This window comes from Pelodiscus sinensis, chromosome 2, assembly GCF_052426305.1.
Source record: "Pelodiscus sinensis isolate ZL-2025 chromosome 2, ASM5242630v1, whole genome shotgun sequence".
Classification (NCBI taxonomy): Eukaryota; Metazoa; Chordata; order Testudines; family Trionychidae; genus Pelodiscus; species Pelodiscus sinensis.
In genome coordinates, this window is record NC_143053.1 from 37822161 (window position 1) to 37848844 (window position 26684).

At 42.9% G+C, this 26684-nt stretch overlaps 1 protein-coding gene across 3 annotated transcripts in view; it reads left to right on the plus strand.

The window, feature by feature from the left end:
• The window catches only part of RGS22 (regulator of G protein signaling 22), a 111731-nt gene that overhangs the window by 70984 nt on the left and 14063 nt on the right, over positions 1-26684 (plus strand). For all 3 annotated transcript variants that reach the window (XR_012901293.2, XM_025184322.3, XM_025184323.3), the window contains 7 exons: positions 5665-5859; positions 10419-10511; positions 11508-11674; positions 13691-13853; positions 14775-14936; positions 16765-16827; positions 20622-20783. Coding sequence is in view for 2 of the 3 variants with exons in the window: in XM_025184322.3 (XP_025040107.1) it covers positions 5665-5859; positions 10419-10511; positions 11508-11674; positions 13691-13853; positions 14775-14936; positions 16765-16827; positions 20622-20783 (1005 nt within the window). In the remaining variant the exon portion in view is untranslated. The remainder of the gene's footprint in view (positions 1-5664; positions 5860-10418; positions 10512-11507; positions 11675-13690; positions 13854-14774; positions 14937-16764; positions 16828-20621; positions 20784-26684) is intronic.

Below are 26684 nucleotides of genomic sequence, written 5' to 3' on the forward strand. Positions count from 1 at the left end.
GATAAATTTGGTTAAATTCTTCAGCAAGGGCATGTATATTCCGAGCAGAGTTGCTGGATTTTTTCCCCCCAATGGTATCCATCAGCTCAGCTTCAGCACCCTCTGCTGCTGCACACTCAGGAAACGTCTACACAGCAGGGCTAAACTCAAAATAAGCTACACAACTTAAATTAGGTCAGTTGCGTCGCCTAATTCAAAATAGAGCATTTCGGCTTTTGTTGCTGTCCGCACAGCAGGAAGTCTGAGGTAGAGCACTCTTCCTCCAACTTCCCCTAATCCTCGTAAAATGAGGGTTACAAGAGTTGTAGTAAGGCGTACTCCAGCTCGACAGTATTTTGACATTATGTCAAAATAACTGTTTGTAGTGTAGACACGGACTATGTTAAATAATACTGCTATGTAGATGTGTCCTCATAGCGCTGGTATAAAGACCAGCCACAGTGGATCAGGGGCCAGGGTTCCTGTCCCTTGACTATTGCAAGTCCAGGGAATAGGTGCAGCAGGCTGGGGGACAAGCTAAGCTCCTACCACATGGCTTCATGCATGTATGCACTGCAACACATGAGGCGACATCTCAGCCCTCTCCAAGCCTGGCTGGCCAAAGTATATTCTCTTGGGCTATGGCTACACTGTAGCCTTCTTGAGGAAAGGCTTATGCAAATGAAGCATGGTGTGGAATATCACTGCACTTCATTTGCATAATTAATTAGCAGCTGCTTTTGCACAAGAGGATTTTGCACAAAAAGGAGCTGTGTAGACGTCTCCTTTTTGCACAAAAACCCCCTCTTGAGCAAGAGCCATTCTTCCTGAAAAAATGAGGAAGAATGGCTCTTGTGCAAGAGGAGGTTTTTGCACAAAAAGGAGCTGTCTACACAGCTCCTTTTTGTGCAAAATACTCTTGTGCAAAAGCGGTTGCTAATTAATTATGCAAATGAAGTGAGGCGATATTCCATGCCATGCTTCATTTGCATAAGCTTTTCCACAAGAAGGCTACAGTTATGCATCATCATTTGGACTGAATGGTCACTGTTCCTGTTTGGGTCCTTGATACACTGACATAGTGGCTAAACCACCATGCAGAATGTGCAAGACTTCAAGGCTATGTCTACACTGGCCCCTTTTCCGGAAGGGGCATGTTAATTTCACCTATCGTAGTAGGGAAATCCGCGGGGGATTTAAATATCCCCCGCGGCATTTAAATAAAAATGTCCGCCGCTTTTTTCCGGCTTTTAAAAAAGCCGGAAAAGAGCGTCTACACTGGCCCCGATCCTCCGGAAAAAGCGCCCTTTTCCGGAGGCTCTTATTCCTACTTTGAAGAAGGGGCCAGTGTAGACGTACTTTGAAGTAGGAATAAGAGCCTCCGGAAAAGGGCGCTTTTTCCGGAGGATCGGGGCCAGTGTAGACGCTCTTTTCCGGCTTTTTTAAAAGCCGGAAAAAAGCGGCGGACATTTTTATTTAAATGCCGCGGGGGATATTTAAATCCCCTGCGGATTTCCCTACTACGATAGGTGAAATTAACATGCCCCTTCCGGAAAAGGGGCCAGTGTAGATGAGCCCCAACTGTCTCTGGCATCCAATGTTATCAGCCCTCAGCTGGGACGTCCACCTAGGGTCTCTCAGGATTCAGGGCCTCTGGTCTCAAGAAGTACTTTCCTTTCTCATCAATGTCAAGAAGCTCTGGGGCAGGGGTGGCCAACCCATGGCTCACGAGCTGCATGCGGCTTTTCCTCCCTTAAAGTGCAGCTCGCAAAGCCTCCCCTTCGGCTCACGAAGCCGCTCCTGCGCTCCTAGAAATGGCCCCCGGCCCCCAGTTCCCTGTGCTCACCGGGTGCAGGGGAGCCCTCTGGCGCGGCAAAACAAAATGATGCCGGCAAGATGGCACTGGCCGATGGAAGCCAGATGTGGCCAAAAAGCCAAACTGGAATTTTTTTAAAGGGGCAGTGTCTTTATTTAATTTATTTATTTAGGCTCTTTGTGCTATATCCAGCACTATTTTGGCTCTTTGCCTGTAATGGGTTAGCCACCCCTGCTCTGGGGAATGAGGGCCATCTAGCTTGCCAGGTGTTCCTACCTCACATTATGAACAAGAATGTATCAGTTCTCACAGACAACAAAATGGCCATGTTCTACATAAACAGACAGAGCGGATGGCAATCTTCCCCCTGTGTCAGGAAGCAATCTGATGGTAGGAGCTCTGCATTGTTCACTCAATCTGTGTAGAAGAATCCTGTCTTCCAAGAACACAGAATCAGCTAGCAGATCAGCTCATCAGATCTTGTTCCTTTAACTGGACATCCCAAGAGACATCTTCCAGTGGTGGGGGTACTCTGCTGAGAGACCTGTTTGTAACCTGCAACAACAGGAAATGCCATCAGTTCTGCACCCTGTGAGACCGTAGCTCAGAGTCTCTCACAGATGCATTCCTATTGTCTTGTACAAAACATCTGTATTGTGCATTTTCTCCTCTCCTGCTGATTTTAGAAGGTTCTGATGACAATCAAGTGGGACCACGTGTGAGTTATTCTCATAGCCCTGGTACAGCCCAAGCAACATTGGTTCACCACTGTCTTAGGCCTTTCAATGGAGATTCCATCGCTCCTGCTTCTATACCCAGACCTGTCCTCTTGAGACCAGTTAGCTGCTCCACACAAACCTCAGTTCTCTTCCTCTAGAAGTATGGAAGCTTCATGGCTGGTCCCTGAGGAGCAGGCTTTCATGGAGGAGGTCTGTAGAGTCATACTAGGCAGTAGAAGGCCCTCCACCAGGGCCTCCCACCTTGCAAAATGGAAGCAGTTCTTTCTCTGGTCCTCCCAATGGGGAATTACACCTATGCAGTGCACTCTGCAACTCATTTTGATGTACCTTCTGCTGCTGAAACAAGGTCTGGCCTTCTCTTAAGTCAAAATCTACCTAACAGCCATCTCAGCTGTCTAGCCTGAGGTCAACAACCAATCATTTTTTCACATGTAACGGTGACCCTATTTTCTCAAAGACTTAGAGAGGGTATATCGCTGGGTTAGAGAACCCATTCCTCCCTACGCTTTAAACCTTGTCTTGTCAATGCTCATGGGCCCACCATTTGAATAGCTAGCAACCTGCCCATTATTATACCTCTCTGGCTAAGTGGCCCTCATTTCAGCCAGAAGGGTGTCAGAGATCTGAACCTTTACATCAGAACCCGCATATGCGATCTCCTTCAAGGGTAAGGTTCAGCTGCATCCACACCTGTCTTTTCTCTCAAAGGTGGTCTCATGATTCCACTCCAGTCAAGCAGTCTTCCTGCCAGTATACTGCCCTCACCACTATGCAAATAGAAGGAGCGGTGCCTCTAGTCTGTGCATGTTAGATGGGCTCTGGCTTTCCATATACAAAGAACCAAACTGTTCTGCAGATCATCTCAACTGTTCAGCATGGTAGCAGAGAGAAGGAGGGGGCCTTCCCATTTCATCCTGGATTACTTTATGCATCCAGGCGGGCTACAAATTTGTGAGCATTTTACCCCTCCCAGCTAATCTGACTGCTCTTTCCACAAGATCACAAGCTTCCCCAGACAACTTCCTAGTGCAAGTCTCTGTGGAGCAACCTCCTGGTGGTCCATACACACATTCTCAACACATTATTCTGTCACCCAGCAGGTAGAGATGATGCCAGCTTCAGCTGTGTAGTCTTGCAGTCAGCCCGTCCTTAATTTTTGAGGCTACCTCCTGTACAACTGCTTGTGAGTCACCTACATTGGAATGGACATGTGCAAGCACTTGAAGAAGAAAAAACAGTTACTGACCTTTTTGTAACTGTTCTTCAAAATGTCTTGCATTCCAAAACCCACCCTCCATCTCCTTATTGTAGTCAGTCAGTAAAAATAAACTGTGGGGGTGCAGGTCTAGCAGAACCCTTCATACCAATGCTATTAGCACCAGACTAAGCACTGGAGTTGACACAATGGATACCAGTAGGGGAAAAAAATCCCCAAACTCTGCTTAGAGTGCACAAATACCTTCATTGGAATGGACATGTGCAACACATCTTGAAGAACAGCAGTTACAGAAAGGTTAGTAACTGTTTTTGGAAGGGGTTTTTTTTATGGTATTGAAATTTGACAGAACTTGATATGACAAATAAAGAAAAAAAGTTTTTAACTATGTAAACATTCCTCTGCTGTGCTAGACACCAAAATACAACGGTATTTTGTTAGTGCATGAAAACCAAAAAATATAGCTGACCAGGAAAGCTATTTTCTCAGCTGGTGTATATTAGTGTAGCTGCATTCAAGTCAGTGAGTCATGCTAATTTACCCCAGCTCAGAATCTACCCCCAAAGTTGCATTGTAAATTTGAATATTCTTACAATTTTAATGATATAAGATGCTGATAACAATAATGACAAATAATGTTTTAAAATTGTATGGAATTTCTCCGCTCATCTGAAGAAGTGGGCTGTGCCCACAAAAGCTCATTATACCATCTTCGGCTACGTCTAGACTGGCATGATTTTCCAGAAATGCTTTTAACGGAAAAGTTTTCCGTTAAAAGCATTTTCGGAAAAGAGCGTCTAGATTGGCAGGAAGCTTTTCTGCAAAAGCACTTTTTGCGGAAAATAGTCCGTGGCCAATCTAGATGCGCTTTTCCGCAAAAAAGCCCCGATTGCCATTTTCGCAATTGGGGCTTTTTTGCGGAAAACAAATCTCTGCTGTCTATACTGGCTCTTTTGCGCAAAAGTTTTTCGGAAAAAGACTTTTGCCCGAATGGGAGCAGCATAGTATTTCCACAAAAACACTGACAATCTTACATGAGATCGTCAGTGCTTTTGCGGAAATTCAAGTGGCCAGTGTAGACAGCTGGCAAGTTTTTCCGGAAAAGCGACTGCTTTTCCAGAAAAAGTGGCCAGTCTAGACACACCCTTCATGTTTTGTTAGTCTATAAAGTGCTACCAGACTATTTGCTTGCTGTTTTTAAAATTGTATGAATGTTATAATAGACTCATACATATTTGCTTTGGTGAGGTTTTAGGCGCCAATTCTCTGTTGGGAAAGGCCCCAGTTCTCAAGTGGGCTTCTGTGCTGTGGTAGAGTTCTAATAAAATCAATGGAGTCTGAATTAACACAGAAGCCTGTGCTAGTGGATCCTAAACCAGGACTGTGGTCTTATTGGTATTTTTGGAATTTTAACCTAGAATTGAAAATTTTAACCTTGCTCAGTTTGATTTGTAAAAAGCAAGAAGTAACCATCTTTCAAAAATGACTTCATTGTGGTACAGCACACAGCATCCTGTAACAATTAAATTGTTAGAATAATAACAGTGTGTAGCTCATAGATGATGATCCACATTTGTTGTTGCTATTGTGATTGCTTGAATGTAACTAAGGATCAGCAAAATGTTTCTGTGTAAGTATTATCATCTCTATTATGCATGATCTTGGCATCAAAGATGCTTATAATAAGCAGAAAATGTAGGAGTAAGGAAGTCAGGGAGCTGTGGCAGAAATTGTATTTTGGAAAACTTAGTAGTGCTGAGGGAATAGAGGAGGAGGGGAGGGGAGATAACGTGACCGAGAGAATAACTAGGATAATAAAAAACAGTGTGCTGCCATACTCAAACTAATTTATTTACTGTGGCCATTAGAATGGATGGTGGTTTATAAAACTGTTGTTTTCTCTTTTACTGTAGTTCCTTTATGCCACTTACATTGCTCCTTCTGCCAGCATGGATATTGGACTGCAACAGGATAAGAAAAATGAGATTTATCAGAAAACTGAGCCACCTTATGAGGATCTTTTTGACCCAGCAGAAGAATATATCCTCACACTTCTGTTGGTACCATGGATGAAAATGGTGGAAGTGGACAAATGCATTTATGGAAAGGTAACTTATTCCAGGCCAGCTAGGGAGGAGGCCTTATTCTGTCCCTTGATCAGCCCACTCAAGTCACTGGGCTTGAGTGAGTTCAAGCTCTGCTCCCTAAGTATTTCTCATAAGGAAAAGAATGGGGCCATAGCCATAGTCCCCCTCTGCAGTCTGCCCCATGGAGTAGTACACACTATGGTGAGTAGGCTACACCATTCTGCAGAATCAACTTGCACAGTCCTCTAATGAATTGGGCCTTTCTGCTCTGGGAAATATCATAGAATCACATAACACTAGAACTGGAAGGAAGCTCAAGTGGCCATCGAGTCCAGTGTCCTGCCCTCTCGGCAGGACCAAGCACCATCTAGATCATCCCTGATAGATGTCTATCCAACCTGCTTTTAAATATCTCCAGCGATGGAGATTCAACAACTACCTGAATTTCACTGACACACAGGTTTTCCATATGGGATGGCATGCTCTGTGCTACCTCATAATCACACCACCGACTAAAGGCCACACCTTTGACTTTATTTAGCATGGGGGCCACGGAGCCTGTTTTTAACTACAAAGAGATCATAAACAGTGTTCTCCAGGGCACTTGGTGCTGGCCTTTGTCGGCAAACAGGCTACTGGGCTAGATGGACCTTTGGTCTGACCTAGTACGGCTGTTCTTATGTTCTCAGAAATGACCCTAAATTACGATTGTCTTAAACATGCCTTAGTGCTTAGATTAAGTTGTGTCTCATGATTAGAGTGAGAGGTAATGTCGTACAACAGTCTATCCGTGTTTGCCTGAAACACATTGACATGTAGATAGGCAGTGAGCCTGCTCTGAAAGAATTTAGTATTCTTTCACCACTCTTTCACCTTGGACCAAGTCAGGAGCAAGGTCAAGGGGCTGTGGCAAAGATACCCCAGGGCCAGGGAGTGCAGCTCTTACTCTGGGGCAGGACTCATTGATGGACTTGCCTGGTACGCCATTCAGATATGAGGTGGGAGTGGCTCTATAGAAAGAGAATATAAAGTAAGGGCTGAGTGATCCTGAGGGAGGAACTATTTCAGAAGTAAAGCCAGAGAAAAAAGTTGGAAATTCCAATTTTGCATCTTACAAAAAAAAAAAAAATGAAAACAAGAAGTAATTAGACAAGGCTGTGTGTTTTGACTCACTCATTCTGGTGGACTTGAGGCTCGAGATGCCCGTGGTCAGGGCCGGCTCTACAGAGCGCGGGGCCCGATTCCGCACATGCGCAGGGTCCCGGGTAGCACGGCGCATGTGTTGTGTGCTGGAGGCACGACACATGCCCCGTGTGTCCTGGACATTACAACGCATACGCTGTGCGCCCACACATGCACAGTGCCCTGGGAGTACAATGCATGCATGGCCCCCGGGTGCATGGAGCATGCGCCATGTGCCCGGGACATCACGATGCATGCGCTGTGTGCCCAGGGTCCCCGCGCAAGCGTCATGCTCCTGGTGCACTGCGCATGCAACACTTCCCTGGGCACAGGGCCCCATAAGGTACTAGGCCCCATGCCGGGAAATCGGCTGAATCAGCTTAAGACCGGCCCTGCCTGTGGTCACCCATCTGGAGCTTCTTGACAAGGAGGAGGAGGACATACAGCAGCTGCAGGAAGAGGACACGGCCAGTATAGTCACCCTCACTTTGGAGTGGTACCCCAGGCCCTGGAGCTTTCCCAGGCATCCTCTGACACTGGGGAGGGATCATCAGGTGAGTGCGCTCAGTTTTCCACACACACACAGAGGAGGAGATGGGTGCAGAGGGGATGGGGAGTGATTGTCACTCAGCCTGCTTGGTCTGGGCAGCGTGCTGCACTCCGTGCACGTGCAAGCATGTGTGGTGGCAGTGTGCAGCACATGGCATCAGAAGCTAGCCCTGGAGCACACACAGGCTTGTGGTCACAGGCTGTGCGGAGGCCACACACACATCTGACCCCTGGGGGGACGTCCTCCCACCACTAGACGTTGCAAGAAGCAGGCTGGGCTCAAGGACGCACACATGTCCTCAAGCACTCCGAGGATGTCTGCACGCTCGAGGAACCACCCGCTCTCGCAGACAGCGGTGCTAGGTGCAGGTGTCTGTGCGAACCCCATAGACTGTCAAGTTGCTCCAGGCCCCATTCCCATCCATGGGATCGCACTATGGCTGGACACTTCCCTTGACTGCTTGTCTGTTGGACGGGGGTGGACAGAAGCTGGAAGCGTGATCCCCTGGGCACCTCAGGGCCCCTGTGTGGACTCTCTATTTTGAAAGAAGTTTTCCCGATGATCTCTTTTTTAAAAGCTTCTTCTGAAAGAAACCTGAAGTCTAGATGTAGTCTTACATGTAAAGAAAAGAGCATTAGATAATCACTCATCTATAGAATAAGGGTATATTTGTTAATGTTTATAAAGTGCTTTGAGATCTTTTGTGGGAAATTCTCATAGCAAAAACATTATTATGGTCTCAACATGCATGAACAGCTATGAGTGTGCTACGCATCAGGCTAAGAACAGAATTTTGCTATGCCATGCATTTTGTGCCATATTCTCTTCTCTTTCCAAGATTTGTCATGAGAAAGGGGTTTCAACTACAGTCCTTAGTGCTCTAGAGATTATGGTGTAATGGACCAACCCATTCAATAGCATGATATGCCAATTAGACATTATAAGACTTACACATTTTGCACACTTGCTCTGACCAAGTGGCTTCATTGTAAATCACACACAAACTTTCATCAATACTATAACATATTATTTTTATTAAAAATATTATTTTCATTAAAAGAGGGATGATACTTTTGGAGTATTCTTTTAATGTGTCATTTCTAACTTGTCTAATGATGGGATAGCTTCTTCACATATTTCTAAAAATTGAAAATGTAAAACCTTCTATGATTGCTTTATATTAAATTCATGCATGTAGCATTGTCTCTATTAGTGATAAAATGAGAATCTTTTATCACCCTTTCAGCACTGGTGGTGCTTTGCTTTCCTGTTGTGTGGTTGTGCATAAACTTTTCAAATGACAATATTCTAATAACAGACGAGACTTGGGCAATTGCATAAAAATATAGGGCTTCATTCCGTTGGATCCAGCTGAAAGTAGAGGGTACAGTCCTTAGGGTGGGCAGAACAACACATACTCTGGAGAACCCTGTGCTGCTTCTCTCAGACTATGACCTTTTCTTGCAATGCTCTGTTCAGTATGGCTATCCCGGAAAAGCTCTGCCGCATCCAAGGAATGCGTCTGCTTTTCTGAAAAAAAATGTGGAAAAGCAGATGCATTTTTTAGCATCTCTGTAAACCGCATTCTATGAGGAAGAAGGGATGTTCCGAAAGAGGGTTTTTTTCTGACATTTGGCCCTGTGTAGATGGGCCAAATGTAAGAAAATACTCTTTCAGAAGAAAAGCAGAAAAAGATACACAAATTGCGGCTTACAATGTGCGTATCTTTTTCTGACTTTTCCCTGCGGTGTATACATAGCCTACATAGACTTAGCCCTCCCTCTAGGAATGATCCAGCTTTGCTACTTGTTTAGGGAAAGGAGACTCTCTATGTCCCCTTTCCCCACTTGCTTGGCAACAAAGAAGAGGTACATGGAGCCCATAGAAAACAAGATATTTCAACCAGCAATAAAAGAGGGATCTTAAATCATACATTTGGGGCATGGTCAAAATATATTTCATAAAAACCAAAATACCAATCAAATAACCTTTTACATTAATGGACTTCTATCCCACTTCTTCCCACTTCTATCAATTCTCTGATTTAATCTTTGTACAAAATGGTCTGAAGCTATTTTCCTGCTTGTTTTAAAATTACATATTCTCACACAAACAAACAAAAAAAGGCTTGTGCGGTAATAGAACAGAGTTAGATCATGGCTTGTGGGCACTCAGATATATGATGCAGAGTATGGAATTAATATCTAGAACTTAATTTGGAAATATTCCTTTTCTCTTTCATATAAGCTTTTGCATAATTAAGACAGGTGGAGGAAGCATGTCTGTAATAGCTTACTACCCCACTAGAACCAGTAGGTCCAAGTTTGGTAAATATCCAGTTGCCACGTTTGAATATTCCAACCAACACATAGTGCACAAAGAAGTTGCTTTTTCACATAATTGCTGATCTGAGCACACAAATGCAAGATGGTGGTTGTTGTTAAGCTCTGTATATGTGCATGGTGCTACACAGATTAAAAAATACCACTCAGTTCCTTGCCCTGAACAATTTACAATCTAAGGGCACCAACTGACACAATATAGAGAAAACAGGACAAGCACAGAATAGTTGTCTTATAGCTTTCATACGTGTTGGTTGGATTTTTTATTGAAGCGGTAAGCATCGTTTCCTCGTGAGGGCTATAGTTCTAAGAACTGTACTGCTGCTTCTCAGTGGCTGTCATGGGGATGCAACTTGCATTGAGTGATTTTTTTCTTCTAAACATCTGTCTCGTTATTGGCAAGAGTGTTTCTTTTCTACCCACTGTCATTGGCAAGCTGCCTACCCATCTCTCCATCTTTCTATAATATGTACTGTGGGGATGACATAAGATATTATTTTTATTAGGTGGAGCTGGTGGAAGAAAGTCGACAGCTGGACTCAGTGTACTTTAGAAAGCTACAAGCTTTGCATCAAGAGAGTGTTTCCAAGAAGGATGAGGTAAGACAAGCACCTACTAACAAAAACAAACTCTTTTTCTACAAGAGAGGCTTAACACTTTATGTATCAGCAATGAAAGTAGATTGTAAGCATGTTTGACGGACCAACCGTGCTCTTCACTAGCAGTAATTTTCAAAGGACTAGTTGACAGCCATCATTGTTTTAATTATGGGTCAAATTCTACTCTCAGCCCTGGTCTACACTATTTAGTTATTTCAAAATAACAAGCAGAGTATCCACACTACCAAGCCCCTTATTTCGAAAGAAGGGGATGGTTATTTTGAAATAATAACTCCTGCTTTCCACAAGGAATAACACATATTTCAGAAATAACAGTAGTGTGGATGCTCCACTGTTGCTATTTCAAAATAACTACTCCCCAGAGTCATTCAGAGTAATTACTCCCCAGTGCATCCTGGGTCTCTAAGTCGAGGTGGTATGTTCACATTAGGGGAGCCTGCCTCGGACTAATTTCAGGGCTTCCCCATAGTGTGGACATGCTATTTTGAAATAGTTCCTAGTGTAGACATGCCCTCAGTTACATCCATGTTTGGGCCTGATCCAATCTCCATTGAAGGCAATGGTCTAACTTCTACATACTGAGCCCTAAATCTTGAGTAAATCCCTTGATTTCAGTTGAGTGACTGGTTTATTTAAGGATAGAATCTGGTCCAATATGTGTAAAATAAAGCCAATGATGTACCTTAGTAGCATGCAATTAATTTCCTTGGGGATCAGGAAGTTTTCTATCAAGGTAGATTCTACTCCTCTCCAGCAATGTAATAACTTCTGTGTAGCCGCATCATTCCTTGGTCACGACAGAGCATTATTTCCTGTAACAAGAGGAAAAAGTGACTGAATGGCAGGAATTATCAACAACAGAAGAGAAGGAGGAATTAAAAACAATAAAGATTTAAAACAATGGAGAATGATTAGATTGTCCAGGTTATAGACGCAGAAAACTTATTTAATATAATTGAAATTTTCTTTTGTTAGAGTGTTGCACCTGAAGTCAGTCCCCTATCTCAGCCTAGTGTACTCAGCAAAGCACAGCTCTTGAGTGAAGTTCCTGAGGACTACAGAGGTTGTCATCTTCATGACCTGCTCCGCAATGGACTGGAGTTAGAACAGTTCCGACTCTTTCTTGAAGAGCATTCTGCAGTGTATGTTTGTTGTTCTTCAGTCATTTCTGCTCTCAGCATGCCCATTGTTTTTATGGGAATTTTTGGCTATATAAGAGCTACAGGATTGTAGTCTATCTGTGGGTGGGGTTTTTTTGTTTTGTTTTGTTTTGTTTTTTGAGAATTAGATGTATGCACTAAAACGAGCATTTTGTTGAGACTTCAGAATATCTCTCTCAGCTGTCTCTTAGGAATCAATCTCCTATTATGAACTCATTTGTGGTCAAATCCTGCCTGCGTCACAGGAACATTTAAAGGCATGCACCCAACACAGAATTTGATCTTTAATGAGTAAAGCTTCCTTTTGGTAGCACAATTTGGAACTTTTTTTTTCAAATTGAAGGTTCAGAATTAGAAATATGAATAAAAGAATTTGGGCACACAGCTATCACAAGTGTTAAGCAACTTTAGTTCTGGTTCATGCATGTAACACAGTGAAGCACATAATCATAGTAACTGCATATGTAAATTATGCACACACCTAATTTTTAAAATTATGTAAAATAAAGGATTTAAACAGAACTTTCATCAGAAGTAATTGTGGGTTTTGTCCCTAACTTTGTTATATCTTCCCACATTAGTCCCCATATTTTTAACATTCCAGAAAATTGCAAAAGTACTCAGTTCTTAAATAACTGTTGAAAATAGTTTAAACATTTCCTTTTTCAGCCCTCTAATCCACTTTTACACGCAACTGTTTCTTTAAATTAGGTTCCCCTATACTAATGCTAAGGGTGTTGTCTACTGGGCCCAGGTAAATAGTAATAGAGTTATAGACTAGGCATAGGGAAAAAGAGGCAAAAGTGCATAAGCGACTTAAGAGTATAACTATGTGGAGAAAAGACATTCAGTTTCATGGAGGATTTTGAGGTTACAAATTGTAGTTTTATTTTGATTTGGAAGCTTTGGGGTCTCCGGCTCTGAGGAAGTCTACTTGGCACGCTTCAGACCCTAGAAGCAATGTGTTCCCCAACTCTGAGGCAGTCTGCGTGGTGGGCTGCCAAGGAGCTGGGCGTATGAACTGCTAGGAAATAAGGCTGTTTTCCAACTAAACTTTTTTGAAACTGAACAGTCTTTGTTATACATTCCAATTTGGACAAATCGGCAAATTCCAATGAAACATTGTTCTGTTGGAATTTTTCCAAACAGCTCTACCAAGGAGCCTAAGTCCTAGTAGGACTTAAACTCCAAAGTACCCAAGAGACTTTTGAAAATGGGACTACAGTTTCTAAGTCAATTAGATGCTTTTGTAAATTTTGCCTGTGAGCTAATACCGCAAAAAATGAAATAAAAGTCAGCAAATATTTATTAGAACAAAATATTGAAGTGGTTTGGCTGGGTCTGCCTCTGCATATTTCACTTTCTGCAAATATTCAAGCAAACAAGTTGACTGTTGGGAATGTTCACAGAAATACCCAATTTTAATAGAGAATAATCACAGAAAGTTAACTTGAAAGTGTGAGTATTCTAAATATTTCTCTTTTCTGATTAAGGAATCAAAACAGCATTATGCAACTTGTATGTACAATCAAGATTAACTCATTAAAGAGCTGGATTTTTTTAATATAAAATATTCATATTGAACTGATTATGAGCAATTTACAGGCCCAGAATTATATGTAGAAATTATTCATTTAAACATGGATAATAAAATATTTGAGGAAATAGGAATTTATTAATAGATTATTCAAAATGAGCACAAGAGGCAAATTCATCAAAGAAACTATTTGTTGTGATGTACTATAGATTAAGACTTGAAGGCATTCCCCTTGTACATCTGAGTTCTGAACATATGGCACAGTCATGCTCGTGTTAGCTGATTTTGCATCTAGCACAGAATAAATGAGGCAAAAAGTCAGCCCCCTGATGTATCAAGCAAGGTCTAGACACTTGATTCCATCTCTGTGAATTGTGATTAAAATAATAACTTGTTAGAATTCTGATGGAAAGGACATGAACATGGAATAATAAAGAATATTGTCTTTGATTTCTTTGTAGCATGGATCTCACGTGCTGGATAGACATTGAACAGTTCAGAAGGATGCTCCACAAGGAAAAAGAAAAAAGAGAAGAAAAATCTAAAGACATTAAAAACAAGTACCTAAATAAAAAATACTTCTTTGGACCCAATAGTCCAGCTACAAAAGAACAACAAGATCAGGTATCAGTACATAAAACAATTTTTATACACGGCTGGCACAGTTCTGGTAGAGCTCCCGCAGCTGGATACGCTCCAGGCTAGCTATGTTTGGATCCCACATTCTGGGCATAAAGGCTTTAAGCTTCCTGAGTCTACATAGGTTCTCCGTCATTTCTTTGTGCTTCTCTGGCACATTTTCTGGGTGCAACTCTCTGTCTGTTATCCCTTTGTATAAATGGGACTTTATGTTCCAGCTGCACCAGGCCCTCAGGGCTAAGGCTGAGTCCTCATAGTCACCCCAGCTGCTTAAACACACCCTTGCCCAGCGATTCACTTTTTGGGCACTGAAGCTTGCAGTTTGCCTCCTTAAGGACAGATGGAAGCAGACAGACACACAGATGTTCTGAAAGTAAGCTGCCATTTGTTGCATACAAAATTAGTTTTTCTAACATGTTTTTTAAATTGCAATTTACTTTTCTGTTTTTGGTATGCCTAGCAGAAACCTACATCTAACCTCAGGGTACCCAGCACTCATCAGCTTTCCCTCAGCTCTGCATTTAAGCAAACTTCCTAAAGTCTTATCAATTTCCACTCCAGCAGTCTGGTTCCATTCTGGATAAGGTGTACTCGACCCCTTTAGTAGAGGCTCTCTCATCCTTAATAGTTTGTCAGTGCCTAGTGAATTTATACCCTATGGCTCAGATCCTAGGCTTCAGTCCAGTAATTCATAGTATAGCTAAGAAAAAGCCATTCAAAAAGGGGGTTTAAGCCAAAGTGGTCTGTTCTAGCTCCCATAACAATACACTTAATATTTATGAAGTTACCACAATAGTCTTTGAATAGTCCATGTTTCCATAGCATTGTATCTGTCACAAGAGAGAGTGCCTTTTGCCCATACACAAAAGAGCTTCTCTACCCTATTATTGTATTTGGCTTGTTTAGATAATGCAATCAGGTGGTGGCTGGGGACGCATTCTTCATGATCGACTTTCCTCATCAGCTCTTCTAGAAGTTCAAAAGTATGTTCAGATGAGGCTAGAAAAAAAATGGCTCCCATTGTTCCTGGCAAAAGAACAACAACCTGGAGCACGAAGAAAAACAAAGGTAATGTAACAGATACAGTTCGTCCCAGTACTGTTTTCATGTGGGGATGTAGCTTACTTGTTAGGATAAGATAGAGCAGATAAAGAACGGCCAATCAGAGTTCACATTGAATTGAAATGGAAGGGAAGTGACTTGTGCGTACAGCTTGCAGTGTTAAGCTGATGCCTGTGAATGAGTTTTGCTTTGTTTTTCTTTACTAGCCCAATCCTGCTGATGACCTGGTTAGCCACTGATGCTGAAAAAGGCAATTGATGCTGCCTCCACTGCCAGCCCCTCAGCCCATGTTGGGGGAAATTTAATATTTGCAGTAGAGTTCATCCTCTGTACCCCTCTACATATTCACACCCAGAAGAAATCCAGCTCCTCAGAAATATGTTGCAGAGATGGTCAAGGCGACAAGAGCACAAGCAAATGAGCTTTCCACACTCTGCTACTCCTGTTTCTCACACCTCCCATGTCCTCCCACCTGAAGCTGTATAGCTTGCAGGAGTTACTCCAGGCTTCCTGCAGAGCTGCCAAGTGGAAAGGCTGGCTGGCTACAGGCCTGGCTTCTGACTGGTTACATTAAAGAATGGTCAGTTAAATTACACATGAACGGAGCAGGGAGAGTTTTGCTTCTGCTGGCAGAGCTCTAGCAAAAAAAAAAAAAAAAAAAAAAAAAAAAAAAGATGGTGGGTGGGCATAGCTTCCACCTCACTGACTTTTATGGCAGTGTAGCTAGGATGGAATCTGGAGGTGGAGGAGATATTGCACTACTGCCGGGAAGAGCAAAAAAAAGTCCTGTTTTTAGCAGCCACGCAAACTGAACTGAGAGTTTGTGCTGTATTGAGGGGAAACCTGCATTCCCAACCAGGCACCGAATTAATTCAAATCAGACACATGACTTAGTTTTCATTCTGTTTTTATCATAAAGAGGTTTCAAAGGGTTTACAAAAATGTAGGCAGATTGGATTGTCCATCTCTCTATGTGTTGATTTAGAATCCTGGACACTTGTCACAAATATCTGTATTTTGTTGGTTTTTAAATAAGCCATGTTCATTTTTTGCAAGATTGTCTGCTCCTCTCTTCCCCTGCAACATACTCCTGAATCCAGCAAGCCTGGTGGGGTTGTGGGGGAGGGGAGTCTCTTGGCTTCGACCACCAGATGTGGGGAAATGGGGTGCCCTGAGGAGTTCAGAGGAAGAAGTTTTGGGCTACAAAATTCAGCCCCCACATGGAGGGGGAGACTGGAATTTCAGCCATGGGAAGGGAGGCAGGTTGGCTTCAGCCCTGCAAGGGGTGGTGAGGTTTGGGGCCTCAGCACTGTCACTCTGTTCCTGGCTTCAGCCCTGCAGAGGGCACTGAAGCTCAGGGCTTTAGACCTCGGGAAACATCAGGACTACCTGCATCTCCAGGGTGCCTCAGCACTGTCACTCTGTTCTTGGCTTCAGCCCAGTAAGGGGTGCCACGGTTTTAGCCCTGGGCTCCACACCCAGTTTGAGCATTACAGGAGATGCTAGGGGCTGTGGAATCTGGTTGAGAATAGCTGCTTTTGAGAGTTTAGTTAGTAGAATTGAAACCAGATGACAGTCTCCATCCAACTTTATGACTCAGGGTGACCAAACATGCTGGGTTTGACCATGCAGTTCTGATTCAGGCAATCTTCCCTTGATTTAGGTGGGTGTTTTGGCTTCAAAGGGGCTGTCTGATCAGATCTATCTTTTCTAAAGCAGAGGACTTAAATACTGGGAGCATTTCATATCCAAACCCATGATAGCCTGCCCATTACACAAGAAAAGTTTAGTACTTTGCATATGAACATGCTGATAATCTTGTGTTCCACCACAGATACGGGACATAGCTGAAGATCTCCTAATCCAGAGAAACGAGAAGAAAATTGAGTCCTGGAAGGCAAGTAAAGTGTATTATGTCTCTTTTCCCTGTATTCATTCCTCTGTTTCCCTGCTGGAGCATGTAGATTTCTTCATAGGTCCCCTGCTTTACATATCTAGGCCCAAGTTCGCGGCTGCCATCAGTGGGGTAATTGCATGGAGTTGTACTTGCTGACATTAGTTGTTAATTTGGCCCCTGACTGGAAAGAACTACCATCAGTACCTTTCTTGTATTGGCCAGAGGGGTCAATCTGGAGCAATTCAAGTCTCTTTCTAGGGCTGAGCAGCAGTCTGAGCTCCTCTGAGACTCAGAATTGGTACTGGATCTTTAATGTACATTCGTCTGTATTTCCCATGCAGTGGCCTTATTGGGACAAGCTGTTCATTCCAGCATCTGGTAGTTTATTTATTATTGAGAGTGGATTACATGCAGACACAAAAGAGAATGTAAAGTATGCAGCAGAATGGGCAAGTTTAATCATATCACACAGTATCTGTTTCATTTAGAATTGTATTTTAACTTTACAGCGCTAAGATAATATCGATTTTAAACTTCTTAAGACTCAGTAATATGACATTTCAGGAGATATTTGCCAGGGTTTTCTTTCCCCACTTAAAGAGCAGTGAACTCTTTGTGGTTGCCAACGTGCAAGTTGTATATATTTATTCAATCTAGATTTTATTGTCTCTTGAATTCAAGCTAGAGACCAGGTCACCGGTTACTCTTAAAAAACATTGGGTAGGAAGAAATCCAAAGAGCAAGCAGTTTCTATTAACTGGGCTTTCCCTTGATACCTACATTTAGGGAAATAGATAATTGCAGCATATCACTTAGGGCCGTGCTTTTGTCTTATCTCATCACATAAGCATTTGATAATTTTTTCACTCCCATATCCCTTCACTTAACCAATTCCTGGTCATAGTGATCACATCACTCTGAATGGCAATAGCTTCAAGATTTGGGGGAGGATTAGTAAGATGATACTTTTGAGTCAAATTTAACTACTTTTCTCTTAAAGCATGTTGATTTTAGGGTTGCCACTACCCATCTCCACTGTAAGAAAACTACAGCCCAGCTATTTGTGCTGTGGATTGTCTAACTACTGCATGAGGAATGCAATATGGTATCACAACCCTTAGGCATAACAGTATGACGGTCACAAAGTTGGTATCCAGAAGAGATGGAAGCAACCTATTTCAAGCCAAGGATGAGAAAAAGCCAGTCTGGCTGCTGCTGTCCCTAAATATTGTAGTAGTAGTTGAGGGGCAAACCAGGAATCCAGACCGTGAATCCAGTCAGCTATTGATGGGCACATCACCTCAGTCTGAGGTGTTGATATTTTCCCTACCATATCTTCCAGATCCCACCCCTGACCAACATAATTTGGTATGTTTGATGCAGGAGATCAGATTAATGATCATATTAGTCCTCTCTGGACTTAAAATCTATGAATCCCCTCAGTCTTATCTGGATTAAGACTCATGCAGCTTGCCCCCAGTCATGCCCTGTCTCCCCAAATACTAAGGACTTGTCTTCACTACTGGGAAGATCGATGCTGCTACAATTGATGCAGCAGGTGTTGATTTAGCAGGTTTAGTGAAGACCCATTTAATCAATAGCAAAGCGCTCTGTCATTGACCCTGATACTCAAGCTCCTCAAAAAGAGTAAGGCCAGTAGATGGCACAGTGTCTCCTGTTGACTCAGCATGGTGAAGAATACTGCAATAAGTCGACCTAAGCTATGTTGACTCCAGTTACATCATTCACATAGCTGTAATAGCGTAACTTAGGTTGACTTATCCCGGTAGTGTAGACAAGCACTAGATAATGCAGGTAGCAATTTCGGACAGGTCAGAAGGGATGGAGAAATGCAATCATGTATCATTAGTGCACTTAAGGCACTACAGTCCTTGCTTTCTTACTAACCCTCCTACAACTCATACACGTTAAACCAGAGGGGTGACAAGCTGGAATCTTGCAGAACTTCAGGGTTGAGGAGCAATTGCCACCACCACATCTAAGAGTGCTCATCAGTGTTACAACAAAGCCAGTCTCAGGAGCAGTCCCAACCAGCCTTATTAAGACTTCAGTAATGCTAACAAAATTTCATGATCACAAATATCAAAACAGCTGAGGCTACTACTTATTCTGATGAGTTACGGTTATTTTCTCCTGTCTGCACTGGGGGTTTTATATAGTTATTTCACTAGAGAATCAAGTACAGTCCATAATAGTAACACCAACAATTTACAGATGGAGAAATTTAAGCAGAGAGATTAAGAGAATTGATGAAGGACAGTCAGATTTTGTATCAAATACAGGATTAGCAAGGGATTCTCCTGTCCTTAGTCCACTAAATTGTGCTGCCTTTGATTCTTTAGAACTGCCTTCTTGGCGGACTAAAACCATTCTGGCTGCTCGGCAGAGGAACCAATTCAACAGCTCCTAAGTAGTTGGCAGCCAGGAGGGAGCTTACAACAGCATTAACACCACCAACAGCAACCTAGGCAGCATTCCCCACCCCGAGTCTGTAGCTTTCCCAAACACTGAGGGACTTGTTATCGTTACAACACTGCTGAAAAGTTAGACTGGGTGACTATAGCAGGGGACTAATGTATGCTCTGTGATTTTATTACTTTTAAGAGAAACCACTGACAGACTCTAGCTACCCTGTTATATTTCCTCTATCTGGGTCCTCATCTTATAGGATAGTTTTCAGCCATCCAGCTGATAATAACAAGGAATTGTTTGACTTATTGGTCAAAGAATAATAGCAAAGCATGAGGATTGTGAAGTCAGCAAGGAAGACTGAGGCTATGTCTAAACTGCAATTTTTTTGTGGAAGAGGATATGCAAATGACATGCTAATTTGCATATTTTTTCCTGATTCTTTTTGCGGAAGAGGTTTTGCTGCTAAAAAGCCCCATGTAGACGGGGCCATTTGTTGGGAAAAAACCCTTTTTCGCAAGATCTCATAAACCTCGATTTTTGAGGAATAAGAGATCTTGCAAAAAAGGGTTTTTTCCTAACAAATGGCCCCGTATACATGAGGCTTTTTAGCAGCAAAACCTCTTCTGCGAGAAGAATCAGAAGAATATATGCAAATGAGCTCACTATTTGCATATCCTCTTCCACAAGAAAACTGCTGTGTAAACATAGCCTGAAGATTGACTTCCATTCTAAACGTCCTGTCAAAGGAACTTCTACATAAATTGTCTTTCTTTCTCTACCCCTTCTGGCTTCTCTCTTAGCTCACGCTTTCATGCATTCTGTTTCACTATCTATTTTGAAGCATGAATTTTCCCAAAATGTCTTGATGACTTTAAATCATATTTTACTATTTATAGAATTCATTCCAGAAACAGCAAACTCTCCAGCTTCTGTTGGTGATCATGGGAACATATTCAAAATTGATTTTGTTAGTGAGGTCCATGTCAAAAGCATTTTAGAGTTTTTAGCAATGTGGTTTGTCTGTTCCTTTCTCTTTGTTGCTGTTGTTTGTTTGTACAGAACTCAAACTGTTCCCTAAAACATAGCCGGTTGCTATAATTAATCACAATTGTTGTTTCCATTTCCTTGCTCGTCCATCCTTTCCAAAAAATGTTGCCCCAACCAACCACAAATAAAAAAGAAAGAAAGAATAAAGAAAAGAGAAAGAAAAGAAAGAGTGCCAAGTTCTATTGTATCCCTGTCGTAAACTACTGAAAGTTAGAGTCAGTGCAAAGATAAGAATCAGAAAGTTTACCCTAACTAATGCTTTTGTTATTGCTTTTTGAAACAGTTTATTCAGTGCATTTTTTTCCTTTTGACAGCATGTGGACAATAAGTGGGTTTCTTCATCTAGAGAAATAATTATGTTCCGTAAAGCATTGTTGAATCCAGTTACAGCATTACAGTTTCAGCGCTTTGTGTCTTTGAAAGGAGATTTACTGGAAAATGGAGTGCTCTTCTGGCAAGAGGTTCAGAAATATAAGGTATGAGGCTATAATGTGAGCAGGGAGTATCATGCAGATTTAAAAGTATATATCCATTAACATACTTTGGGAGACTTTTAACTATAGTGCATTGATGCAATTTACTGTCAACACTAATGCCACCTGCTTCACTGCTTTATTGCTCTTTCCTCTGTGCAGATCCTCCATTCCTTATGGAAAATAGCTTAAATTCACTGATAATTTCATACCCACATTCTTTTGTGCTTATGTATATTATAGAATCATGACCTTTGCAGGGATACTATCAATTTAACTCATGTCAAAAATGCCATTATCATTTATATGTTGAACGCTCATGTGCACTGTGCTGTACAAAACACAGTGGGCATATTGAAAATGTTTATTCAGGTTATAGAGAAATGGTCACTACCCTATCAATTGTGATCTACTGGGAGATCATGGAGCCTCTGCCAGTTGATTATGATCCTCAGGTAGTCTGTTTCTGCGTGCCTGGCCCATACTCCCGGAAGCAGCTGGCTGACTGAGTTCAAGTCTTTGCAGCCTCTGGGAAGCGAGAAGGAAGGGGCAGCTTTGTGTTGCCTCTGACTCCAACTTCCATTGGCTGGGAACTGGCAAATGGGTTCAGCATTTGCAGGCTCCAGGCAGCAGTGCAGCATATAGAGACCCTCTTTTCTCTTCTCCCTCCATGGGTTGCACACAGGGAGTGCCTGAACTCAGCCAGCCATTGTTTCCAGGAGCAGCATAGGGCCAGGCAGAGGCAGCTTGCCTGAGCTTGCTGAACTGCCAACCATGAGCCACCTGTAGTAAGTACTTCCCAGCTGCAGGCTGCACCTTGCTCCCTGAGCTAGCTCCCAACTCTCTGCCTGAGCCCACAGACTTCATTCTGTCCTGCATGCAACACTCTGCCCCAGCCTGGAGCCCCAGCCTGCACTTACACTCCCTCCCAAAGTATTGGAGTGGGGGAGGGAGTGAAGGATGCAGCATCCCCACAACCCTATACTCTAGCCAGATGAAAGTGAGGGTGTAAGAGAGCAAGGGGGGTGGAGTAGGCAGGGCTTTGGGAGGGGTTGAAGTCTCAGGGAAGGGGTGGGATAGATCCTGGATTGACGTTAAATTCAAAAAGTGATCTTTGGTGTAAAAAGTTTGGAGACTACGGTTAGAGTGGCATTATAGTTCCAATAGTATTCCCCGAGGTTATGTCTACACAGCAAAGTTATTTTGAAATAACAGCCGTTATTTTGAAATAACTTTCTTAGCGTCTACACAGTCAAACCGCTATTTCAAAATTAATTCGAAATAGTGGAGCACTTATTTTGACTTTGATAAACCTCATTCCATGAGGAATAATGCCAAATTTGAAATAGCTATTTTGAAATAAGTGCTATGTAGACACTTATATCGAAATAGGGGACCTCCAGCCTTCCCAGGGTGCCCTGGTGGCCACTCCAGCCTCAACCAAGAACACTCCTCTCCCTCCCCCCATCCCCAGAGCCCTTAAAGGGGTTGACTCTGGCCACAGTGCCTGTGCCAGCTCCAAGCCTGCCAGCCCAGAGCCAGCAGTCACTGCTCCTGACCCAGTGGCCCCAAAACATGAGCCAGCAAGCCACTGGCAGCCAGCCCTCCACTGCTCTCCAGGAGCAGTCTGCCAGCTTCCAGAACCCTGCCAGGGCCAGGAGAAGGCGGGCATCTTCCTGGTCCAGGGTGGAGATCATGAACCTTATTCAGGTTTGGGGGGGATGTCCCCAGTGTCCATGATCTCTGCACTAGACAGAGGAACACAGCCATCTATGGAAGGATAACTGCCAGCCTGGTCACCAAGGCCACATGTGAACCCAGGAGCAGGTTTGCATGAAAATCAAGTTGGTCCAGCAAGACCCCCAACTCTGAGCCCTGAGCTTCCCCTCCCCCTTCTTCCCTTTGCTTCCCCCTCCCCTCTCCCATCCTCTCTCTTCCCCTCTCCCACCTCCTTTCCTCAATCTCACCAGAATTTCATCCCGCCCCCCAGTTTTGTTAACTAAAGAGAGTTTGTGTTCATGAAAATACCTGTATATTATTTGACATTAGGAAGAGAGGTTAGGGAGGGGTTAGTGGAAGGACGTGAGGGAGGAATAAGGCACAAGCCCCCAGTGGGGCACACCGGGGAAGCTCTTAGTGCTCCTCAGGGTGGAAGCTCTGCCGCAGGGCCTCCTGGATACTGACAGACCCCCGATGGACCTCCTGGATGGCAGCCTGCAGATAGTGCAGCCAGGCTAGCAGCAACATGTCCACGAGAAGCACCAGAGTGCCCAAGGGCAGCTCTGGCTCCATGTTGCAGAATGCTGTTGTGTCCCGAGTGAGGGGAACCAGAGCACGCAGAGACAAAATGTTTTGCTGTCCCTCTGTGAGGTAGGCAAGAAAGCAGGGAAACCTGAGACCTGGCTGTCCAGGGGGAATCCCTTTAAGCACAGGCCTCAGATAGCCTCAGGCAGCAGCCACAAAAAGTAAATCCTGACCTGATATCCTGCTGGACCTGGTTCCAGCCAGCCTTAAATGCAATTCCGTGTCCACTCTGTGTGGACACGCTATTTCGAAATAGGAAAATGCTATTTCAAAATGCATTTTGTGTGTAGGTGCGTTATTTCGAAATAAGCTATTTTGAAATAGCTATTTTAAAATAAGATATTTTGAAATAATGCTGTAGTGTAGACATATCCCATTGCAAGAAATGTTTTATATACAATACTGATAAAAGTTTACCAAGGGCAAGTGTTCATGAAATATGCAATCTGAGTTGGTTCTCCCAACTTGTCAGTTGTCCTCTGGGCCAGATCCTCCACTGCAATAGGTAAGCATAGCTCTATTGACTTTAATGGAGCTACATCAGAGGGCTAGACGGAAGCAAGTCCTGCTTGTGTTCAGGAGAGCACCAGGATTGATTTGTCAGGGAAGAGTCAACATGGTTTTTGTAATGGGAAATCAAGTCTCACCAATCTATTAGAATTCTTTGAGTGGGTCAACAGGGGGGATCCAGTGGACATAGTGAACATAGATTTTCAGAAAGCCATTGACAAGCCTTTGACACTGACCAAAAGCTCCTACTTTGCTTAAGCAGTCATCAGATATAGGGGAAGTTCATCTCATGACCTGGTAACTGGTTAAAAGACAGGAGGACCTAAAGGTCAGTTTTCGGTATGAAGAGCCGTAAATAGTGATGTCCCCCTGGGATCTGTACTGGGACCAATACTGTTCTTTCATAAATGATCTGGAAAAGGGGGTAAATAGAGAGCTAGTAAAATCTGCAGAACAGACAGAACTGCTCAAGACAGTGAAGTCCAAAGCACTGCAAAGAGCTACAAAGGGATCTCTCAAAACTGGGTTACTGGTCAACAAAATGGCAGATGAAATTCCAGAATTCAATGTTGATGAATGCGAACTAATGCACAATGGAAAACATAATTCCAACTAGGAATTTAAAAGTATAAACAAGTAAAAGGTTAACCAATAAGCCTGTGCTTATCTGTTACCATTCACAGTTACACACAGGCTCCCAACCCACTCCTGGGGAGCCAGCTGCCACCCTGCATGGCTGGCTCTGTAGCAGAGGCAGCAGTGCAGGGGCAGCAGCCAGCTCCCCAGGAGCAGGGCTGCAGGCAGGAGGTGGTGCCCATCAGGAGCCAGTTTAAAAGCCAGCTCCCAGGCTCTCAAGTGCCACCCCACACTGCTGCCTCTGTATCACCTGGGAGCAGGGTGGCAGGCAGGAGATGGTACACGCTGGGAGCTCACTGCCACACTGTGTTGTTAACCATGTAACCACCGAAATTTTCAGTGGTTACAGTTACCCAATTACCTGCATTTTAACATCCCTAATCCCAACTCTACATATAAAATGATGGGAGCTAAATGAGCTGTTACCATGCAAGAACTCATTGTAGATTGTCCTCTGAAAACATCCATTCAATAAGCAGCATCAGTCAAAAAAGCTAGTAGAATGCTGGGAATCATTAGGAAAGGGATAGATAATAAGATAACTTATTACCTCTATATAAATCCATTGTACGCCCACATCTTGACTACTGCATGTAGATGGGTTAAAAAAAGTTATATTGGAATTGGAAAAGAGTCAGAAAATGACCACAAAAATGATTACGGATATGGTACAACTTCCGTATGAGATTAATAAGATAGGGACTTTTTCAGCTCGGAAAAGAGGCGACTAAGAGGGAATTTGATAGAAGTCTATAAAATCATGACTAGTGGGGTAAAAGTAAATAGGAAAGCATTGTTTACTACTTCTTATAACCCAAGAACTAGGGGATCAATTAAATTATTAGGCAGCAGGTTTAAAACAAAAGGAAGGAGCTCACACAACAAACGGCAACCTATGGAACTCTGCCAAATGAACTTGTGAAGGCCTTAATTATAACAGGACTAAAAAAAGAGCTAGATAAATTCATGTAGGGTAGGTCCATTAATGACTGTTAGCCAAAATGGGCAGAGATGTTGTCCCTAGACTCTGTTTGCCAGAAGCTGGAAATGGGCGACAGGGAATGGGTCACTTGATAATTACCCATTCTGGTCATTTCCTATGAGACACCTGGCATTGGCCACTGGTTGGAAGGCAAGATACTGGGCTAGATGGACTATTGGTCTGATCGAGTATGACTGTTCTTATGACTATGTCTGACCTCCACACACAGGCTGCAGAGAGGTGGAAGGCTGCTATGATCAGTCCATATAGTCACTTATTAGGATTATTTATCATGCATATCATATTGCAATAACAGCTGGAGACCTCAGTTACAACTGGGGCCTACTGTGCCAAGCACTGTGTGAACACATACATTAAATACAGTCCTAAATTGGTGTACAAATTGGAAGGGTTGGCAGGAGGGTGAATGAAGACAAGCCGCGAGCTTAGTTTGTATGTTTCGAAGTTTTATTTTAAAAAATAAATGAGATACTAATGATGCCAGTCATTACTGCTGGCCAAATTACTGCTGGCCATTTGCTTATCCATCATAAATACATGTTAATTCAGGAATATTACTTGTCACCACAGAAGAGCAGAGCTGACTTATCAGACTTGGACATTTTTGGACCCTAAGTGCTTCCCAAGGTTAGCTGGTTCAGGAGGCACAGCAGAACTGAGACTCTAGCTAAGACTAGGCGATAGTGAGTCACTTGTTACTCCATAACTGGGAGTAGCAGGGAAGCCAAAATCCACACACAAATGTCAGAGATTTGTGTGGGTTTGTGATTCTCCTGAGCTACATTATGGAGAACAGTGAGCTCCAATTTGAAGTGTTTTTATGTGCATAGGCTATGAAGACAGCCATTGTTTTACACTCCATTTATGTTAATTTTATTTGCTTTCCTGTCTAACAAAGAAAAGTACAGTCTGACCATAATTATACACACACACACAATTTGGCAGGATTGGCGGCTGTTGCTCTTCGTATATGCCAAGGACTAAACTAATAGGCCTGTTGCAGGTCAGGATGTACTATTGGACTATTGCCAAAAGCTGTGTGCAGAACTTTGCATGGTTCCTGCCTGTACTGTCTGAATCATATTGTACCATTGATTTGCAAACAGAACTCCTTGTGGAAATTGACTTCTGCAGAGTTCCTTACCACATGGCAGATTGGCAGGACATTTTTGGAAGAAATGGCTTTTAAAACAAATATGAATAAATATTAAACTGTGGGATTTTTCTTCTGCCTGCTACCTTATGTTCTGCCTCTCATCTTTCTTTGTATATCCTATGGCTTGTTTCTCTTTCCTCTATGATTTAAGATGTAAGAATATTCAAATAAACGAGTAAGAGAAAGCATATTATTTTATACGTTGAATATTGTTTTCTATTGTCCTTTCAAACATGTGTTTATCTTTTCTCATTGTAATTATCATTTTTCTTTCACAACATTAAAAGAAGTATTA